Raw genomic sequence first — 22,607 nt, forward strand, 5'->3', positions numbered from 1 at the left:
TTCTAAAGTTTTTTCCCCAGAATTTTCATCCAGTTCTTCTATTCCAGGTTTCCACAACCACCTGCAGTTTCCAGCTCTGAAAGTTTGCACTGGCATGTCAGAAGCAACTCCTGACAAACCTCCACTCTGCAGAAATACAGCCTCGGGATGCGAGAGACTGGCCAACCCTACAGGAGCAGGGCTGAGAACCAAAAATCCCTACAAGAGCGAAAGATAAAAATGATCACATGGAAGAGTCTAGGAGGCAAGCACAACAAGAAAAAACAGAAACAAGTAAGCACAAATAAGGACAAAAGAGTTAATAAGGATGAGAAGAGGAGACATTCTCTGCATTTGAGGAATTCTGAAAACAGTCGAGTTTTGAAAGGAAGGAGGGAAGAGATGTAGGTCACTTACGCATTATTCATTTGATTCATTTGTTAAACAAGGACAACCCCACTTATTAATCTGCTGAAACAAAACAGGGATTAATTCCCCATCTGCGCAGCACTTCCGAAGCCTGATACAAAAGCACCAATGAAACCGAGTGTTTTGCTCAGTATTTGTTGTAATACCAGGTAGGCAAAGACCACCACCGGATTATTCCTGTGTATAGACAGACTTTTAGCCAAAGTTACAAAGTTCCTACAAGGAAAATCTTTGCCCTTTTGGCCCCAATACAGTAGGAAAAAAAAAACCTTCATAAGACAATCATAAAACATCATAAAACAACAAAACAACTTCATTTGTCAGGCAAATCGTGCCTGACAAATCTGGTGGCCTTCTACGATGGGGTGACAGCGTTGGTGGACGTGGGAAGAGCAACTGACATCGTCTACCTGGACTTGGCCAAAGTATTCGACTCTGTCCCATACGATATCCTTGTCTCTAAATTGGAGACATATGAATTTGACAGATGGACCATTCGGTGGATAAGGAATTGGCTGGATGGTCGCACTCGGAGTTGCAGTCAATGGCTCAATGTCCAAGTGGAGGCCAGTGATGAGTGGTGTTCCTCAAGGGTCAGTACTGGGGCCAGTGCTATGTAACATCTTTGTTGGTGACATGGACAGTGGGATCAAGTGCACCCTCAGCAAGTTTGCAGATGACACCAACTGTGTGGTGTTGTGGACACTCTGGAGGGAAGGGATGCCATCCAGAGGGACCTTGACAGGCTGAAGAGGTGGGCCTGTGAGAACCTCATGAAGTTCAACAAGGCCAAGTGCAAGATCCCACACGTGGGTTGGGGGAATCCCAAGCACAAGTACAGGCTGGGCAGAGAGTGGATTGAGAGCAGCCCTGAGGAGAAGGACTTAGGAGTGCTGGTTAATGAAAAGCTCAACATGAGCCGGCACTGTGCGCTGGCAGCCCAGAAAGCCACCCGTGTCCTGGGCTGCATGAAAAGAAGTGTGGCCAACAGGTCAAGGGAGGGGATTCTCTTCTTCTGCTCTGCTCTTGTGAGACCCCACCTGCAGTGCTGCGTTCAGCTCTGGGGTCCCCAACACAAGAAGGACACGGAGTTTTTGGAGCAGGTCCAGAGGAGGTCACAATGATGATCTCAGGACTGGAGCACCTCTGCTATGGACACAGGCTGAGAGAGTTGGGGCTGTTCAGCCTGAAGAAGAGAAGGCTCCAGGAACACTTTCTAGCAGCCTTCCAGTACCTAAAGGGGGCCTACAGGAAAGCTGCAGAGGGACTTTTTACAAGGGCATGTGGTGATAGGACAAGGGGCAAAGGCTTTAAACTGGAAGAGGGGAGATTTAGATTAGGTCTAAGGAAGAAATTTTTTACAATGAGAGTGGTGAAGCACTGGAAGAGGTTGCCAACAGAAGTTGTGGATGCCCCATCCCTAGAGGTATTCAAGGCCAGGTTGGACGAGGCTTTGAGCAACCTGGTGCAGTGGAGGGTGTCCCTGCCCATGGCAGGGGGGTTGGAACTAGATGATCTTGAAGGTCCCTTCCAACCCAAACCATTCTACGGTTCTATGAACATCTACATGTACTTGCTGCCTACATTAAATAACGTAGAGGAGACCCCAATGTAAACTGAACTGAATGCAAATATCTCTTCTGCTCAAGATACCAAGAACATCATCAAGATCAGAACAGGCACAGAAAGCTAAGTGTATTTAACTGAAGCTGATGGGGGGGTGGGAAGAGGACAGAAGAACGATGATTTGCCAAAATAAAAACAAAGATATGGCCAAGTTCCGTCCCTGGACATACCACTCACTCATTTCGTGACATCACACAAATCACTTGTAACTTCTTGTCTCTGGACCTCCCATCAGCAGTCACCCATGAAGAGGGGATGACATCCCTGCAAAATCAGCTGAAGATCTACAAACTGATTCTTTGAGGAATGCATGTGACTTAAATACTCACTGCTGGAGCTTCCGGGAGTACTGAACTGGGAAGCTTCGAGGAACTTTCGAGGTGTAGACAAGTTAGTGACATCCATAAGAGGTACAGGAGAGGCATCTTTCACAAGTGAACTGTGTGAGGGGAAAGAATTAAAGCAAACGGTTTACTACCATTCACAATCTTAGTTCAAAACAAACAATCAATTTATTTCTGAAATTTCTAAGCCTAAACAATAGATATACATTACACACAGTTTTGATACAAGAGGTTTACAAAACCTAACTTAAAGCACAAGTCTGCAGATGAATACGAACGGGTGTGCACATATACACATCTGAGTGAAAAGGGGGAAAAAAACAAAAAGCAACGAGAGGGAACACTGTCATATGAAAGACAAACTTTGGTATCCCAAGGCCTCTCTGAATTTAATAGCGCTCTAGACTTGTCCAACTGGTCACACCACCACTATCAGGACACAGGCACACTGGAGCTTGCCATAGCACTTGATCATTTCCCATCAGACACATTCACCCCCAGCACAATTAACTACTGAGTCTGACGATGAATTAACACAGAACTGTCAAGGTCTTTCTGGAAAACTACATATTGAGGAGAAGAGGTGTGCCTGTTTCCATGGCTTCTGTCAACTACTTAATCCTTCAAGCTTTTCTAGTTCCCGCTAGAAACCTCCACCCTTTTTCCTCCCCTTCAAATTCCTGTTCTGTGCACACCTCCATGCATTCCTCTCCAAATGAACCTTCTTACTCAGAAAAGAAAGACTTTCTACTTGGTCATTTTCGTAATAAATTCACACAGTGTTCTTTGCCAAAAACGTGTTATGCTGCCCCAGCTGCATAATGAAAGGTGTGTAGCTGCATGTGAATGCAAGAAGGAAATAATTTTTAAGAGAAAATAGTGGAGAAGGCTCCTATAATGGAGCTCAGTGTGTTCCCTTAGAGGTCAAAATGCTTATAGAAACTGCAAAGACAAGGGCTAAGCTTATTATCCTGCATAAGAACCACCTATACTCCCTACACACCTACGATACCGTACTTACAGGGATTAGCTATGCATTCCAGCTTAGCAACACACTTAAAACCAATACAAGAAATAATTGCAAACATTATTGTATCCTGGTCAACAGCCAGTCTAGGGCAGCACACTAAACAAAGCAACTAGACTCTCCTCGATGCAAGAGTTCCTCTTATGGAATATCAGTGATGTGCAACAGGGAATGTGGAAAAAGATAGGAAAAAAAAGGAAAAGACAAGGGTCCCTGTAGCAGTCACACAAAACTGCAGTTAATTAGCAGTCGCGTAGTCTGGGTACACCAAAGCTTTGTGTCTATTTTTAATTAACAAGATGAGTAAGGAAGAGACTGAGGACTTGCTAGCAAATCTCCTTCCTAGAAATTGCAACTTCAATCAACCCTTTATTACATAAATTCATTTAATGTAACTTACTATCCTCTTATATTTGGCAAGCGTTTTTTATTCCTTCTCATGATAAAAATGCTAATTTATCTTTTCTCTGCATCTTTATCATATGCTGGCTCCCCTTTGCTCCTGTTTATTACCTCTACTACTCTACAAAAATTATGTTCCAATACTGCGTCTCTCTTTTCCAGCCACTTCCCTCCCAACAACTCTATTGCCCTCGAACTTAGAATTCACAAATTTAGGAAAAAAATAGCCAGGCACCTATACTTCAGCTGGATTTTCACTGATCAGAGGCACCAATCAGGTAACGAGTTTCAGCATCTTTAAAACACCTTAGAAACACAACACAGCCAAAGCACTGCTCAGAGACTGCAAAATGTGGTCTCTAGCCAAAAACTTTATGGTTAGCTGGAAGATTTTCATATCCTGGTTATTTGCTAAAAAAAACCCGAGCCATTTCCCCCTGTTCTTCCTTTTGTCTGACCTGAGCCTCATGATAACGTCATTTGTAGGAAAGATATTTGCATCAGAGAGGAAAAGAATGCTAAAAAGAATTGACTTCATCGTAATTCTGTGGGAAGCAGCATAAACCCCACAGAATCACTACACAAAAGTAAAAGGACGAGAACAGACTGTTCACGGGCTCAAAAGTGCATCAACATATTTGGATTTTTTCTGCTCTCCACAGCCACAAGCATGAGAAATTTGCTTGCTAAAAATGAAAAGTTGAGAGATAAGGAGATATAAGTCGCTGGCACTCTCCCAAGGAAATTTCTACCCAGCACAAAAGGGAGAATTCTGTCGTCTTCTGTCCCAGACCCGTTGCCCCCCAGTCCGCATCGCACCAGACCCACCTCATCCTCCCTTTCTCTTTGCTGCGTTGTCCTACTCGGTTAGTAGATTTGATGTAAAGATGACGGTGTAATTCATCTATCAGGACTAAGTGCATGTTCATCTTCTTACTGTGGAGCTCCAGCCTCAGATCACTCAACCCCTCCACCTGAAGAAGGGGACCCTCCAAGGAGTCCACCGCTGACACCTGGAAAGAGAACACATCATGATTTATAAAGCTTGATCCATTCATCCCCCAGGACTTTTGTCTTCAACCAGAGGCATGTCTGAGTACCATGATCTTTCTATCCATAAACTCTTTTAAAGCAGAAAAAACTGTAAGTAGTATTTCTTTATTTCTATTCCTGAAAGAAAATTCAATATCTAAAAAGGGTCCAATATCCAAACACACCAGATTTAATGAGCAGTCTTCAAATATTTTGAGCATATGTGTAAAACAAGTTAGTTAAAACACAGTTCGTTAAATAAATATCAAAGCATAGTTTAGCACAAAATAAGAGGATTATCAAATAGAAGTGTTAGAAAAAAAGATACTGACAATCATGTTTGATGGTCTTTACTCTTTTCATTACAGAAACATCAACGAAGCAATATTTCCAGTTCTATAAATGGGCAGAAAACGGCTTAAATTTTATTTGCCTAAAGAGATCACAGAATCACAGAATGGTTTGGGTTGGAAGGGACCTCAAAGATCATCTAGTTCCAACCCCCCTGCCATGGGCAGGGACACCCTCCACTACACCAGGTTGCCCAAAGCCTCATCCAACCTGGCCTTGAACACTTCCAGGGATGGGAAGTGGTTTTTTAATATCCAACTATTAAGGCTCAAATTAAGGAAAATAACTTTATACAAGGAACAGAGTGACAGAGAGGGATCTCAACATGCAGCAACATAAACTGGCCATGGGTAACATTTCTCTGCTGATGCATCTCAGAAGAGACCAGCTGACACCCTGTGGGCACTAGACAGAGGAACCTAATTTCCATTTATATCCTAAAAACAAAGGTGGACCAAAGCCACCAGGAATGACACCAACAATTTGCATCTCTCCCAGTTTACTTGTTTTTTCTAACTATTTAACACAGCACTTCTACAGTTAATAAAAAAAGCAAAATATAATGGCATGCTCTGTGGTTTCCAAAAATCTCAGTGCTGGTGTTGTAAGAAATTAGAAATAGTATGTTTCGCATACAGAGATTTAAAATTTAAACAAAAAAAAAAAATCATTCCCTAATAACTGAAGATACTATTAGGAAAATAAGACATTTGCTTGCACTTCAGGATTTACATTTATAGCAAACCTGCCAGCAAAACATTAAAAATGAAAAGCAAGGAGATACAGTAAGCAGACAGTCAAGCCAAAGTCTGGTCCCTTAATACCAGTAAATATTAAATATACTGAAAGAACATCTATCAACGACGTATTACTTTGCTTGCCTCCAAGTCGAGAGTGATCCTGAAATGGTTTTGGGGCAGTCAGGCTTTTGAAATTAAGAACGGTTTCTAAAAGGAAGATGCATTTTTTCCTTCCTCCTGAAAAATCTTGCCAAGCAGTCCCTAATTCTTTTCTCTGCATGGATGGTGACAGTGTGCACTTGTTGCCAGTCTTCAGGCTAGAGCTCAGTCTTGAGAAAGAATTTGTGTCACAGTGTTAATCACAGAGGACCAAACAGGCTCCTCCTAAGCTGCAACTTCCATCCTCTTTCTTCCCAGTATCTATTTGTGAACAGTTATAGAAGTTTGGCCATAATAGGGCCACGAAGATGATCCGAGGGCTGGAGCACCTCTGCTATGAAGACAGGCTGAGAGAGTTGGGGCTGTTCAGCCTGGAGAAGAGAAGGCTCTGGGGAGACCTTCTAGCAGCTTTCCAGTACCTAAAGGGGGTCTACAGGAAAGCTGGAGAGGGACATTTTACAAGGATGTGTAGTGATACGACAAGGGGCAACGGATTTAAACTAAAAGAGAGCAGATTTAGGTTAGATATAAGAAAGAAATTTTTCACTCTGAGAGGGGTGAGGCACTGGAACAGGTTGCCCAGAGAAGTTGTGGCTGCCCCATCCCTGGAAGTGTTCAAGGCCAGGCTGGATGAGGCTTTGGGCAACCTGGTGTAGTGGAGGGTTTCCCTGCCCATGGCAGGGGGGTTGGAACTAGATGATCTTGAAGGTCCCTTCCAACCCAAACCATTCTATGATTCTATAATAGCATCACAAAACTCCACCATAGATAAAGCAAAGTGATGAAGATGAAGCTGGCACAGAGAAACAGCTTGGAAACCTTTGGCAAAAGTGTAAGTGATGATTTTTATCTACTTCCTTTGGTAGGTAGAGATATACCCCAAATTTTCCAATTCCAAAGGCATTTTTACCACCTCCTCCAGTCACTTCAGGGGAGTTGCAGGCATTCATCACTGCCCTGAAAGCTGTCAGCAATTTCACCAAAGCGAGAACAAGATTAGGAACAACATTTGTCAAACTGAGAAGCTCAGAGATGAACGTGCAGTGGGGGAAGAACTGAAAGCAAACAGGAAAATGCCATTAAAAAGGTTCCAAGACATCCAGGAAAAACCCTATCTAAAACCCATACAAGAAAAATTTAAAGCTTTCCACTCAGATCATTCAGTTCTATTTTTATCTTCCCGGTTCCTAAATAGTTATACTCAAAAATAATTGTTAAGACCAACATACAGCTCTCAAGCACATCTTTTAGGAAACAAATGGAACAGTCAATCCTGTATTATAGGATCATAGAATGGTTTGGGTTGGAAGGGACCTCACAGATCATCCAGTTCCAACGCCCCTGCCATGGGCAGGGACACCCTCCACTACACCAGGTTGCTCAAAGCCTCATCCAGCCTGGCCTTGAACACCTCCAGGGATGGGGGAGCCACAATTTCTCTGGTCAACCTGTTCCAGTGCCTCACCACCCTCAGAGTGAAGAATTTCTTCCTTAGATCTAATGGAAACCTCCCCTCTTTCAGTCTAAAGCCATTGCCCCTTGTCCTGTCAATACACACCCTTGTCAAAAGTCCCTCTCCAGCTTTCCTGTAGGCCCTTCAGGTACTGGAAGGCTGCTGGAAGGTCTAACACTGGAACTGTTACAAGACTAATCTTGACAAGTGTATTGGGTCCACCCACCACAACAAGCCTGTGTTTCACCCTACTATCTTGGGAAAGTTCCATTCTTAAAACTCATTTTCAGTAAATAACCACAGTGTCATCATAAAGGCTTTGTTCTCCAGAAAGACGGAGATGAAGAGTTACAGAGAAGGATGGAAAAGAAAGGGAAGCAGAAAGTGAATAGGAAGAGCATCAATAATGACAACCACTTTGTTGCCTATTTGGAAACACAAGCAGTAGTAGTTTACAACTAGCTTTAAAGTCCAAGTATCCATCTGGGCCGTGTTAACAAGATGGTCACCTATCTTCAGAAACGGAAAGTTTACAAAGACTTGGAAAATCACCATGGAGGGACAGCCGAGGGCACAGCCAATGCCACGTGCAGCCTAGGAAAATAAGGTGAGCCCTGAGAGCAAGACTGGAAAGAAGTAAAAATTTTAAATTTGAATTTGTGACGGGGAATGTGTCTGTCATTCACAAACTTTAAATCAAGACCAGAATTTTATGCCCCCACTCAGCTAGTAACACACCATCACGTGTATGACACAACAGATCCACGTGTTCGATAAAAATACTACCAACTTTGAAGTTCAGAGAGATTTATTTACTCTCCTGTCATCCACTCATCACTCAACTTGGGCGTATCTTTTCCACTGGTTGCTCGGAACCTTCTCTCATTCCAAACATGATATGCAAAAGGAGCCAGAGGAGTGGGAGACAGGCTGCACAAAGCAGTAACAGGTCACAGCACAACACAAATACTGCTCTGCAAAAAAGTATCGCTGTTCCTCAAGTTAGAAGAGATTTCCTCAGTTAAAAAACCTTAATTTAGGAGAAAATCCTTTATTTTTGGATTTTTTTTTTTATTGCGGATGCTGCTCCTCTGCTTTCTAGAAAGAAACCTAAGTGCTGAGTGTTGAATGCATTTATATTGCTAGTCCCATTCCTAAACATAAAAAGCTTTTCACATTTTAAAAGACAACTGTCTCCCTCCCTCCTGAAAACTAAACTTAAAAAAAAAAAAAATAGGGATTTTATATTTAAATTTTATCTATTATTTTTCCACTCATATATTACAAAGTTATCCAGAGTCCTCAGACAGACAGAAGTCCTTCAATTCTAATTATTTGTATCACTTATTAGGATTTTAATTTTATTACCTTGAACAATTGAGAAAAACCTTACAAGCTCCAACATTTCCATATCGGTTTTAATATTTTAAGTAATATTTTAATATTTTAAGTATGTAAGTTTCAGATTCCTGCAGTTCACCAGCAAGAACACCAACTTCAAAAGAACTCTACATCTATAGAACTTGTCCACTGCTAGAAAGACCCAGTGTCTCCGGTTGCCAACTCCTACCATGTTCATCTCTTTCGCAGAGCTTGTTGTACATCGCAATTAAAACGTGTTTGAGCCATCCCATTTGGCACCTGGTATTAAGGACAGCGGTGAGGCTGAAGGCCAAACACCTACCAAAGAGCGGTCTCAAACACTCAACTGCGGAATCATAGAATGGTTTGAGTTGCAAGGGACCTCAAAGATCATCCAGGTCCAACCCCCCTGCCAGGGGCAGGGACATCCTTTCTTCCTTATATCCAATCTAAATCTCCCCTCTTTCAGTTTAAAGCCATTGCCCCTTGTCCTGTCACTACCTGTTCTTGTAAAAAGTCCCTCTCCAGCTTTCCTGTAGGCCCCCTTTAAGTACTGGAAGGCTGCACTAAGATCACCCCGGAGCCTTCTCTTCTCCAGGCTGACCCTCTCCTTGTCCTTCTTGTGTTGGGGACTCCAGAGCTGAAAACAGTATTCCAGGGGGGGTCTCAGGAGAGCAGAGCAGAGGGGCAGAATCCCCTCCCTCGACCTGCTGCCCACGCTGCTCTGGATGCAGCCCAGGACACGGTTGGCTTTCTGGGCTGCCAGTGCACATTACTGGCTCATGTTGAGCTTCTCATCCATCAGCACCCCCAAGTCCTTCTCCTCAGAGCTGCTCTCAATCCATTCTCTGCCCAGCCTGTGCTTGTGCTTGGGATTGCCCCGACTCACGTGCAGGACCTTGCACTTGGCCTTGTTGAACTTCATGAGGTTCTCACAGGCCCACCTCTCCAGCCTGTCAAGGTCCCTCTGGATGGCATCCCTTCCGTCCAGAGTGTCCACAACACCACACAGCTTGGTGTCATCTGCAAACTTGCTGAGGGTGCACTCAATCCCACTATCCATGTCTCCAACAAAGATGTTAAATAGCACTGGCCCCAGTACCAACCCCTGAGGAACATCACTCGTCACTGGCCTCCACTTGGATCCCATAATCCCCATAATCCCTCACAATCCCCACACATCAGGATGAGAAATAACTGTAGTCGCTCAGAAGCACACTGCCTTCAACGAGGTAAACACTGACGGTAACGGCAGCAAGCACGGACTTCTTTCTGTTAGAGCAAGCTTTCTGTTAGAGTAAGTCACAGAACTCTGGAAGTCAGAAATCAGAACTCAGAGCGCTCCTACAACAACGTACTGACCCAGCTTGGAAGGGACCTCCAGAGGTTTCCAGTCCAACTCCCTGCTCAAAGCAGAGGTAACTTCAACTTTAGTTGAAGGCTGCTCAGGGCTTCTAGTCAAGGTTGGAAAATTTGCAAGAATGTTGATTCGCAGCCTCTATGGTCTCTTGCTCCTGGTGTTTAACCCCTTTTTTTCCCTTATGTCCAGCCAGTTCCTCCAACAGAAATTGTTGATGGTTGTCTCTTTTTCATTCACTGTGCACTTCTGAGAGGAGCCTGGCTCCGTTTTTCCTCTGACTCTAGATGGGCACAGACAGCAAAAAAAAAAAAAAAAAAATCACTCTTTTCTGCAGCCTGAATAAACCAAATTACTGCAGCATCTTCTTATAATCTCTCGTGAGATCTCATCAGGGTCAGTGTTCAGCTCAGAGGTCCCCAACACAAGAAGGACATGGAGCTGTTGGAGCAGGTCCAGAGGAGGCCACGAATTGGATCCGAGGGCTGGAGCACCTCTGTATGGAGGCAGGCTGAGAGAGTTGGGGCTGTTCAGCCTGGAGAAGAGAAGGCTCCAGGGAAATCTTCTAGCAGCCTTCCAGTACCTAAAGGGGCTACAAGAAAGCTGGAGAGGGACTTTTGACAAGGGTGTGTAGTGACAAGACAAGGGGCAATGGCTTTAAACTGAAAGAGGGAGGATTTATATTTGATGTAAGGAAGAAATTCTTCACTTTGAGGGTGAATAGGTTGCCCAGAGAAGTTGTGGCTGCCCCATCCCTGGAAGTGTTCAAGGCCAGGTTGGATGAGGCTTTGAGCAACCTGGTGTAGTGGAGGGTGTCCCTGGCCACGGCAGGGGGGTTGGAACAAGATGATCTTTAAGGTCCCTCCAACCCAAACCATTCTACGATTCTATATGTTGTGTGCTTCTAACTTCCAGTCACCCTCAGGGCTTTCCACTGGACTCACTCCCATACGTTTCCTTTCCCATACAAGACAAGGTCTGTACTCTTCTCGTAGGAGAGCTTCCAAAACTGCACGTGGTACTCCAGATGCAGCCTCCCAAGCGCACAGTCACTTGCCTTGATCTGCTGGCTACGATCCTGCAAATACAGGAGTGGGACATCCAAACAAGGAGACACAGTGGGATTCGGCACAAAACTGCGTTTTCCAGAAAGCCAGGGAGGGAACCGAACCTCTTTTCCCTGTCATTGCCACCCAGCACCTACACTGATCTGAGGGTGCAATTAACACACCGCCCCTGCTTTTTGCTCCTCACCCTGGCTGTAGTAAGCATGTCGGATAACGAAGATTAAAGATGCTATAAAACATGCAACGGTTTCACGTTTAATTAGGTTTTCTCTCCTCAACTCAGACTAGATTTCCCAGGTAGTTAGATGATTTTTAATACTCCTGTTACCTACTGTGTGCTCTTCATGCTAACAAAAGCCCTAATAGGTGTAGAATCGTGTACAGAGGGGAAGAGTTACCATGACAAGGCCCTGGTTAAGAAAGAAAATGGAATAGCAGCCTTTTTCAGAGAACTTGAAAATTAGATGTACAGAAGAGGCTTATAAGTGGTTCAAGGGTCCAGAAAAAGCACCTGAGGGTCCTTCAAGCCACTTTCTTACACCTGCCTGGCTTAGCTAAATGGAAATGAATAAGTGATGATTTTTTTTGTGAGGGTGGGAAGTTGGCATAGACAATGGCAGTGTGTTTCGGTACCTAGCCACAAAAATAATGATAGGTAATAGAGCTCCATAACATTTTTCTTTTGGCAAGGTTGAGGTGTGGAGAGGAGCTACAGCAAGAAAAAAAGAGCTGGAACGTGAATCAACAGCCAAATATCTTAACATCCTTCTTAAAAAACTGATTTACCATGTGCAAATTGAGGTCCCTTCCAACCCTAATCATTCTATGATTCTATAAATAGTGCCAAAAGAAATGGCAGGTAGCCCCCACAATCATCTTTTTTTTCTTTTTTTTTTTCATTCTGAAAGAAGTCTGGATCTCCCATTGAAAGCCATGCACTTGAATAAATACTTAAATAAATACTTAAATAAATACTTAAATAAATACTTAAATAAATACTGAAATAAATACTGAAATAAATACTGAAATAAATACATTTAGTCAAATAATAATACAAATACTGGCTTGCCAGAATTGGGTTACATAATGTGACAGTCATTTCTGATGTTAAAAATCTACTCATCTATTATTATCAACAATAATAACTAGTGACCCATTAGAAAATGAGGCCCAATGAAATAAGAATGAAAATAAGAGCTCTGCTTTGTATGAGCTAAAAATCACAAGTTTATAGAAAATAACTGCGACACCAGAACCATTATGCGGCTTGTTTATAGGTCACAGTCGCTTTAGAGCGGGGCTTAATTGCCTTAAAAAGAAAATGTAGCTAAACATTTGCCTATCATAACATCCAATTTGGAAGGTTTTAATTTAGCGTTTTACAACAAACTAGAACCTAATTACTAACAAGGTATTTGTTGAAATTCTTTCTTTCCTGTCTTTGGCTAAAGTTTTCCAATCTGCTTGCAGTTAAACCTATACATTCCCTTAAAAGGTTTTTCAACAGTATTTTAGTTTCCAAAAAGTGCTGTAAAATAGATGTGAAAAGGAAAAAGAGGAATTTTTTAATCTTTTATTTATTTTTAATTCTAGACCTCCACGATCCTGGAAGTCTATGAGCAGAGATAAAATGAAAATGCTCAACTAGGTGCTTCTTCAGGGAAAAAAAAAAACTGAATAACAGTTGTTCAAACTAGAAAACGAAATGCTTTCCGTCTGGGATATGAGCCTATTCTGAGTTCAGACACCAGATATGAAAACATGAACAAACAACTGAGAAAGGTTAAAAGAAAACAATGTGGTAGGTCACAATTGGCAGGAAAAAAAAAAGTCAAGTCATACCCAAACGCAGTATGACAAAAGGAAAAAAGCTGAAACCCAAATAAAAGAGCAAACAAACAGCAGCAACCTAGAAGGTTTTCAGCTGCCTTGCTGGATGAATCAAGACAATGCTGACATTTAAAAGGAAGAGAATTGATCTACTGCTCTTACAAGGAACTCGCTTTCAAAAGGTACAGGAAAGCAAAATGACTAAAAAATGGCTTAAATTCGTACAGCCAGATCCAAACAAGCAGTTCAGGGAATTCCATTTACACCTGACTTGCAGGAGATCAGGATCTAACCTGAAAAGTTGGCTGAAGAAACAGGAAGGTGCTCACACTCCAGCTGTTGGGATCTTGCACCAAAAGGCAGAATACTTACAAATGATGGTCTCTAGTCAGAGAATTTAACGTGTGATGAATTTAAGGGCGGATGATGCATTCGAGAACTGTTCCTTCAACCTTTCAACACTGCAAATGTGAGTGTCTAAAGGACACTGAACTACACGTGACACGGAATTTTCTAGTGGTTGAGGTGGCACATAGCACCCCTCTTCCAACATATTCAAAGAAACCAGCAACTGCAAGTGGCTGGAGACACACTGTTGGGGGGGGACCACTCTGAGGGACTGTGGCATGGACGGACCCACGCTGGAGCAGGGACACCCTCAAAGGGACTTCAGTTTGTGGGGATCCACATCAGAGCAGGCACTTTAAGGACAAGTGTAACAGGAAAACCTGAAAAACCAAAGTGCTGCAGAGGAAATAAGTAAGAAGCAGAGTAGCAGAAAGAAACCCTTACAGATGACACCGACTTTCAGTGCCACCCATTGTCTCTTCAGAGGAACCGCGACAGATTGAGCATAAGCCATGGAAAAAATAAGTTGAGAAAAGGGAGGGGAGTAAAGGTGTTGGACTTAAATTGCACCTGGAAAAGAATGAGAATACATGCTTACTTAAGTAGTTTTTGATTGTGTTCTCTTTTTACCCCCCCTCAAAACCCAGATCACTGATCAGAAGTTTGTGTTAACTACCAATACCTTAAGCAAGAGTTCCCAAAGTCATGGCTGTTTTGCCTGCAAAATTCCCATGTTTTCCACAGATGATGGAGAGAATGACAGTATCACAGAATGGCTGAGGTGGGCAGGGACCTCTGCAGGTCATCAGGCCCAACACCTCCGCTCAACTAGGGCCACTGAGCCCACAACCATGTCCAGATGGCTTTTGAATACCTCCAGAGATGGAGATGTCACAACCTCCCTGGCCAACTTGCACCAGTGCTCGGTCACCCTCACAGTAACAAACTGTCTTCTGATGTCCAGAGGGAACCTCCTGTGCTTCAGATCGTGCCCACGGCCTCTGGTCCTGGCACTGGGCACCACTGAACTCTGGCTCCATCCTCTTTGCACCCTCCCTTCAGGTATTGATACACAGTGGTAAGATCCCTCATGAGCCTCCTCTTCTCCAGGCTGAGCAGTCCCAGCTCTCTCAGCTTTTCCTCATAGATGTTCCAGTCCCTTCATCATCCTTGTTAAGGGGTTAACATCCAAAAAGCAGAAGACTTGTTGAGTACTTTGAGCCTCTACTGCTGGAAACACGTAATTAGCAACTGATTAAGCCTGCTTTTAAACTGCATTTATATTTTTTAAACACAAGTTTGACGTCTTACCAAGTAAGTCTGTATTTTATCTGTAAATTTGTTCGCTCACTTGGTTGCAAGGTGAATTAGGATGAAGCTGAAAAAGTTACTGCCTTTGAGGGTGGCACATTCAAATAATGAGACACACGGAAAACTTGCACTCAAGCTGCACTTAAGAAATTCAAAGATTGGGAATTGTCTGCTACCAAACTTCCACAGGCCAATTTACAGCATAATGTGAACTGGCATCAAGACAAAGCGGTGAATACGAACTAGCTAAGATGACCCTGAACTTAAAGCACACCCAGATGGTCCCAAAATTCTATAATTCTATGAGGAAAATCAGGAGCCTTTAGCTAAAAAGCATAGAAAATACGAAAAGCACACAGATCAGAGATAGCTATTCTTGATTGTCACTGCCTCCTTTCCCCTTAAAAACAGGAAAAGGAGACAAGGTACACAGGATGTGAAGATTGACGAGTAGCTGTAAAACACTGATGATGAACAGTACCAAGTGTTGATTAATATACTGGATATTAAGATGATGGGAGAAATTGCTGCTAATTTTGCTCATCTTTAAACAATCTTGTAAGAATTAACAAGCTAAAAGCAAACAGAGCTATAAAAGACTGAGGACTGAAGATGATGATTCCTCTGCAATATTTGGAAACAGCTGAGGTCACTCCCCTTCTTGAGATAAAAGGATTTGCTGACCAAACGGCACAGAAAGGGGGAGGCTGACACAGGTGAATGATGCAGAAACGGGGAGAAGTTTGAAAGATTCTGAGCTATACACACAAAAAAAAGTGCTCAGGTTGCAAGAAAACAGCTCGGCCTGAGCTAACTGGTCAGCGTAAGCTTATTTGATGGGGAAGGACAGGGAAAACATACATACAGACGCTGGGTAAAAGGGCTACTTTTTGTTTGTGGGGTTGGTTCTCTCTCAAACACAGCACCTCATATTAAAATTCCCACCAGCACAGCCCTCAACATTACTGAAATGCAGCCACTTCTACAAAAGCAGGCAGCAGCAGCCCACGTACAGCACAGTGCCCGACAGCAAGAAAGTACAGATGAAGGCTAAAGAGTAACACAATTCTTTTTTAATACCTTAACAGAGCAGAAGAGTGTTTTCCAGAGAACTTCCAGCAACTCCACAATTTTGCTTTATGAATCAATCATGCCATCTAATCTTACCTTTTTTCTTTCTTCCCCCCCCCCCCCCCCCAAAAAAAAGAAATTTCAATGCTACCAGTTACAATACAGAGGAGGTCTATTAGATGACACAGCCATTTCCCTACCTCTCCAGTACTGCCTTAATTATGTTGTATTTTACAAAAGTTACTTCTATATCTTTTGCTGGTAAAACTACTGCTCCTGCTTTATGAAAATGTCAAAGCAAACCTGTTATAAGCACATTAACAGAAAACACAAATGTCCTTTATTTTTCTGAAGTGTTTAAATGGCAATGACCCAACCTCACTTACTGTTTTCCTCTACAAACGTTAAAATATTTATAAAATTATGTTCCTCACTTGCTGTCCTATGCTCCAGCTACATAAATTTAATTCTTAGGAATTTGCCTTCATCCTGTCACCCATCAATCACTCTACTTCCTCCTCCACTCGCTGTAATTCATCAATGTCTTTCTAGTAATAAAGTGCTGAAACCAAAAGCAGTGCTCAAGGAACAGAGCGGCTAAAAACCACGGAAAAGGATTACCCAACTGCTCACTTGGACTTGAACACAAAACATGAGTCATTTCAATACTGGTATGGTCAAATGACTTGCCTGAAATGGGAAAGTCAGAGTATCTATCGGCATCACAGAATTGCCCAAGACTTTTCCCATTAGAGTGACAACTCAATGGATGCGAGACATGTATTGCCCGAGTATCCATGATAGTTATGAGCCTCCAGCCCTCCGTAGGTCCTGGATAATCAGATGAAATCAGCAAATTAAAGATTCAGTAGACAAGACGCACGTGAGACAGCTCAGCTACAGAACTCACTGCCTAAGGACAGCATTGAAGCCAAAAGTTTAAACTGGTGCAAGAAGTGACCGGGACAAATTCAAGGAAGAAACACCTATTGAGTGCTATTCAACATAAAAGAGACCAGCTTTTATTTCCAAAGTCACACATTGCCAACTGCTGGAAGCTCAGAGTGGTTTGGGAAAGGACTGCTATGTTCTCACTCTCCCTTCTAAGCATCCTCTGCATCAGACCAACATTGGCCTAAGCCCACCTTTGGTCTGACCTTGTACAAATATCCACATCGAATCTCACTGGAGCACCGTCATGGAGTAGCAACACAGCTGGCGGTGTTGTGAAAGCAGCAAAAATCATAAAAAAGGCTTTTCCTCCACTTATCATTTCTGTACTTTGTCTCTTATATTTAAAACATCCCCATTTAGTCTTAATTGCCATTAAGAAAAGCACAATTTTTCAGGACCATATCTCCCAAAAGTCTTCTCTCTAGATGAACGACATCTAGAATGATGGGGCCCTAATGCTTTAAAGTAAAACATCAGGATTTTCCTTTTAGTGCAAACCTGCAGTTTCCCAAATCGACTCTCTTGCTGTCTTCAAGATGACATTCCAAATCTTTTATGTTCCCAGTGTCCCATCTCTCTGTTGTTAAAGGAATCTTTAACTCCTCTCGATTAGCTCCTCACCTATCAGGTCACTAACTTATTTTTATTACAGAATTCATAAATTCGCAGAATATTAAAGTTTAGTGTAAGAAAATCACTGCCTCCTGCTCAGACAGGCACACTGTCCATACATTTTCATTCCCAAGCTGTTCAGCACAAGTGTTCCTCTAGGTCCATGCGGCAATATTTCTTCTGTCAAACCATTCTGAACGTTACTCGGTAGCATCACGCTAACTTTACCAGCCATAAATCAGTTTACTTCATTGGAAAACTTCTCTTTTAGATTCACTCCAAATGTTTCAAACGCTTTACTAAAACACTAAGTTTATTATACCTTCCCACAAACTATTCGCTAGCTTTAAAGTTGCATTTTTATAAACGCAATCAGATTTATCTAGATTATTTATATTATCCCGTAACCCAATCTATCTTCCAACAATTCCTCTTGCTGTTGTTCCAATATTTTATTATGGACAGAATTACACCTGTACAATCCAGAGTTCAAAAAGAATTAATGGAAAAAAACAGTGACTACTGGAAAAATATCCACTGTACTCAAAGTGATAAAAATGCAAATATCTCACAGAATAAATTCCATAGCATATCTTAATAAGAAAAATTACCAAGAGCAAAAGAAATTTAGTGCTAAGACAAGAGGTAATGGCTTTAAACTGAAAGAGGGGAGATTTAGATTGGATATAAGGAAGAAATTCTTCCCTCTGAGGGTGGTGAGGCACTGGCACAGGTTGCCCAGAGAAGCTGTGGCTGCCCCATCCCTGGCAGTGTTCAAGGCCAGGTTGGATGGGGCTTTGGGCAACCTGGTGTAGTGGAGGGTGTCCCTGCCCATGGCAGGGGGGTTAGAACTGGATGATCTTGAAGGTCCCTTCCAACCCAAACCATTCTGTGATTCTAAATACTAACCCGGAGGTACGTAATACAACTCGGTTCATGAGTTTGAAAAGGAACCAAATGTAAACGAAGCCACGAATCTCTCAAGCTGCTGGGAGAGCACTCCCAAGAAAGGACGCATCACTAAATGGCAGGAGCAATTGCCATGAGCAAAGAACTTCTCGCCACTGCATCTGTAGTACAATCAGGAAAGATCAAATTTAACGTTTGGAAATGCCCATTCCCAAAAAGCAAGGATCACAACGCTGCAGATGCCTCTCCCTTTCACCACGGACAGTGTCTTGTCTTGCCGCTGCAGCTCACTTTCACCATAAAAAGATGCCAGACATCTCTACTCCACCTTCATTACGGCGTGTTTTCTTGTTTAATAAACTTTCATCAGCTTAAATGAATGGTTGTTATTAGCAGAGCTAACAGCCACACCATAATACTCCAGAGAGATATCAATGCTCGTTGGTGCATTAACTAAGAGCACAGGGGCTGAGGTCAAGCACGTGTCAATGCAAATTAGGCAGTAACGGTGTAACGCAATAGACTGCGCCGGATAATGGAAATTACAGGATAAAAAAAAGGAGATAAAGTTATTGATAAGGATACCGAGGGAAACAACGATAAGGTGTTTCAAAGGGAAAGAAATTCTCCACAGTCTAATGTTTTTGAACCTAGCCTAGCAAGTTTATTTAAAAAAAAAAAAAATAGAAAACAGAATTTAAAGAGGAAAAAAGAAAACACCAAAAAAAAAAAAGAGAAATAAAGACGTGAAAAATGTTCTAACAATACATAGCACCAATGCTTCTCACCTAAGAAACTCAGAAGTATCCTACCAAACTTCAGTACTTAAGTTTTGCAATGCTCCTTGAAGGCAGACAAATACTACTAATCTGAGTAAAGGTGTAGTATTTGACAGGAACGAGCAGCAGCCAGAAGAAAGCTCATGATTTTCATGCTTATGTGTGAATCACTAGAACACATCCCATGCACACATCAACTTCATAAGAACACAGCTGCCTTCCTTCTCACCTGTACCCCAGCCACACAGCTAAGAAAACTCATGGGGTTCACCAATTGTTAAAAAACCAATCCAAACCAGTTCCTTTAAGCATAAACACCGATACACCTCAGCAAGTAAACTGAAATGAGATACAACCCTTGAGATGTCAGCTTCTCGATTCTCTTTTCTAAAAGTCTTCTTTGGAATCAATAAGGTCAACGATGACAAGGCACAACGATAGCTGGGGAAAGACTTCAAGGCAAAAAGTACTGGGAAAACATTACTAGTTTTGCAGTTCAGAAGAAAGAGAACTTCGAGCAGGGCCAAAATCTAAATTTTGTAACAAAAGCACTTCTGTAGAATCCCAAACTAGCAAGTCTCTTATTTCCACTTACGGCATTAACACCAAAACATAAAAGTGTTCAGCAGCAGCACCTGAATCCCAGCGCTGCAGTAAGAAATGCAGAAACAAAATGAAATACTGTTTTTATTGATTTTCATTGTTCCAGCTGAAAGGCAGGCAGTAAATAAAATGCAGACCAAGAACTGCATTGCAATGGGGGGTTTTATTCATTTCATTATTCCAGGCTACTTATAGTCTGCTCACTGCACGGAACTTTTAATTGACAGACTCTCCTCGTACTACAGAGAGGAAAGTCACGAGTAGCAGCTACATTCAGGTAACAAAAATCAAAACTCTCCTCAACAACTGTGCCCAGGGCTGCAAACATCCCATGTTTTCTGGGAAGATGTTAATAACTCCAAATGCCTTCACAGAGGGTTATCACGAAGTGTGCCAGGAAGGCAGGGGACGCTGCTACAGAGGAGGACACGTGTGTCATGGGATGAGCGAGAAGAGGCCAGATGCGCATGTGTGCGCACACACTGAGCAACATCCCCTCTTTGCTCATCAGAAAACATTTCAATGTTTTCAGCTCCTTGTTTGACTCCCACTACCCACATACATTCCTTGTCCTCATACACTGTTCTCCAAAATATCTCACCCATGGTTAGCATCCCCTCTATTTCCTTTTCCTATGCTACCTCTGCCTTCTGACTGCCTTAGTAGCTTTATGACCGTTTTTGCACAACGTTTCCACCCATTAAAACATCTTCAACTTCTGATCACACCAGGTTCTCGTCCACTAAATAGTCCAGTTGTGTTGTAAAGTTCTGCAGTTAAAAAAAAAACAAAACTCCTCATACCTTTTTGCAAACGGCTGGGCAGAAAATGGATTGAGAGCAGCCTTGAGGAGAAGGACTTGGGAGTGCTGGTGGATGAGAAGCTCAACATGAGCCGGCACCGTGCACTGGCAGCCCAGAAAGCCAACCGTGTCCTGGGCTGCATCCAAAGCAGAGGGGCAGCAGGGCGAGGGAAGTGATTCTGCCCCTCTGCTCTGCTCTCATGAGACACCCCCCTGGAATACTGCGTTCAGCTCTGGAGTTCCCAACACAAGAAGGACATGGATCTGTTGGAGCGGGTCCAGAAGAGGCCACAAAGATGATCTGAGGGCTGAAGCACCTCTGCTACAGAGACAGGCTGAGAGAGTTGGGGCTGTTCAGCCTGGAGAAGAGAAGGCTCCAGGGTGATCTTATTGCAGCCTTCCAGTACCTGAAGGGGCTACAGGAAAGCTGGAGAGGGGCTTTGGACAGAGGTGTGTAGTGACAGGACACGGGGCAATGGATTTAAACTGAAAGAGGGGAGATTTAGATTGGATATAAGGAAGAAATTTTTCACTCAGAGGGTGGTGAGGCACTGGCATAGGTTGCCCAGAGATGTGGATGCCCCATCCCTGGAAGCGTTCAAGGCCAGGCTGGATGGGGCTTTGGGCAACCTGGTGTAGTGGAGGGTGTCCCTGCTCATGGCAGGGGGATTGGAACTGGATGATCTTTGAGGTCCCTTCCAACCCAAACCATTCCGTGATTCTATGATTCTAAAATGCTTTGGCATGCAGACAACAGAGCTGGTCAGCATCTCCAGTTTAGGCTGCTATGTTCCTGACATAAAGGTTTGATTTCACAACAAAGTAACGCTCTTCAAAAAACTAAACCAATATAGATCTTACAGTCTATGCAGCTGAGCAAAAACACACTTAATGCATCACAAGGATGCCGGTGGTGAACTCAGGATGCTTTAATTATGCTGCATCAGCACAACTGAAAATGACCTAATTTACCTGCAAACCCATCTCCTCTGCTGTACCGCTGGATGCGGCGCCAAGAACATTTAATTGGACACAACAACAGTCACAGCCACCAGCTCGGCTCTGAAGCTGAACGAACCAGCAACGATGCAAATTTGCAGTAAGAACACGGTCAGCTCTGAGAAAAGCCTGACATTATTATTCACTTCAGAAAGCAGAGCAGGAGACATCAGTTATTCTTTCCCTGACACAAGGAAACTGAAATAGAAGTCTGTAACAGTGAAAAGGAAAGAAAAGTAGGTGTTGGAGAATTCCCTGGCCTACTTCTTGAGAAACAAATTACTGCCATTTTAGCTTTGTATTTCTTGGGACAAAGACACACAGGCTGAAGGAAAACGATGTGCTCATGAGTAAAACACACATACACATCAGTTCCCAGCTCTGTAACACAAGTAAGTGTGAAGTTCTACCTAAGTGAAGACTAGTCAGAGGGCTCCATACTTCCTTCTTTCTGCCTTCATTCTTCCTTCTTGTCGTTCTCCTAACAAAAAAAAATATTCAACTGGAAATAGCAGTTATCCTCACTCCTATCCTATCCTACCCTATGGATATATCTCTGCAGTTCCATGGTGTTACCTGACACAATCTCACCTCAAAGGAACTGCGCTTCCACGCTAATAAATCAAGTTCAGAGTAAATGTTTCACGGTCTATTGGAATTAAAAGATTTTTTTTAAAACTCTATATACTTTGACAAAGTGGTATTAGTTCATTAAAATTGCAAAGCTAGACACATAAAAGCCACGAAATGCAAAGTAGCCTAAGCAATTTTCATTTAATGTATTATGATGGGATCTTTAATTACTTGATTCAACAACATTTCTTCCTTCAACTGTTTTTAGCATTTCATCTCTTAGATTACTCCAACAAATGGCAAACACTAATTTCTCCCTATGAGTACCTCATGGGTCAACAGTAGAGCCAGAACAATTAGATCAACCCCACAGACCTCTATGATACTTGAGTTAATTAAGTAATTGCTAGACAGAGCATGCTGCCCTTCAACACACAGCCCAGTGCTGGGGGAGATCAGACATGGAACAGCTTTCTCCAAGAAAGAAT

At 42.7% G+C, this 22,607-nt stretch overlaps 1 protein-coding gene across 1 annotated transcript in view; it reads right to left on the reverse strand.

Annotated features, from left to right (window-relative positions):
- Positions 1-22,607, reverse strand: part of EXOC4 (exocyst complex component 4) — a 457,215-nt gene that overhangs the window by 399,799 nt on the left and 34,809 nt on the right. The window contains exons 4-5 of the mRNA XM_086610028.1: positions 4,636-4,820; positions 2,364-2,473 (exon numbers count right to left, since the gene is read on the reverse strand). Of these exons, the coding sequence (XP_086466154.1) occupies positions 2,364-2,473; positions 4,636-4,820 (295 nt within the window). The remainder of the gene's footprint in view (positions 1-2,363; positions 2,474-4,635; positions 4,821-22,607) is intronic.

Source organism: Tauraco erythrolophus, chromosome 4 (assembly GCF_009769465.1).
Source record: "Tauraco erythrolophus isolate bTauEry1 chromosome 4, bTauEry1.pri, whole genome shotgun sequence".
Taxonomy (NCBI): domain Eukaryota; kingdom Metazoa; phylum Chordata; class Aves; order Musophagiformes; family Musophagidae; genus Tauraco; species Tauraco erythrolophus.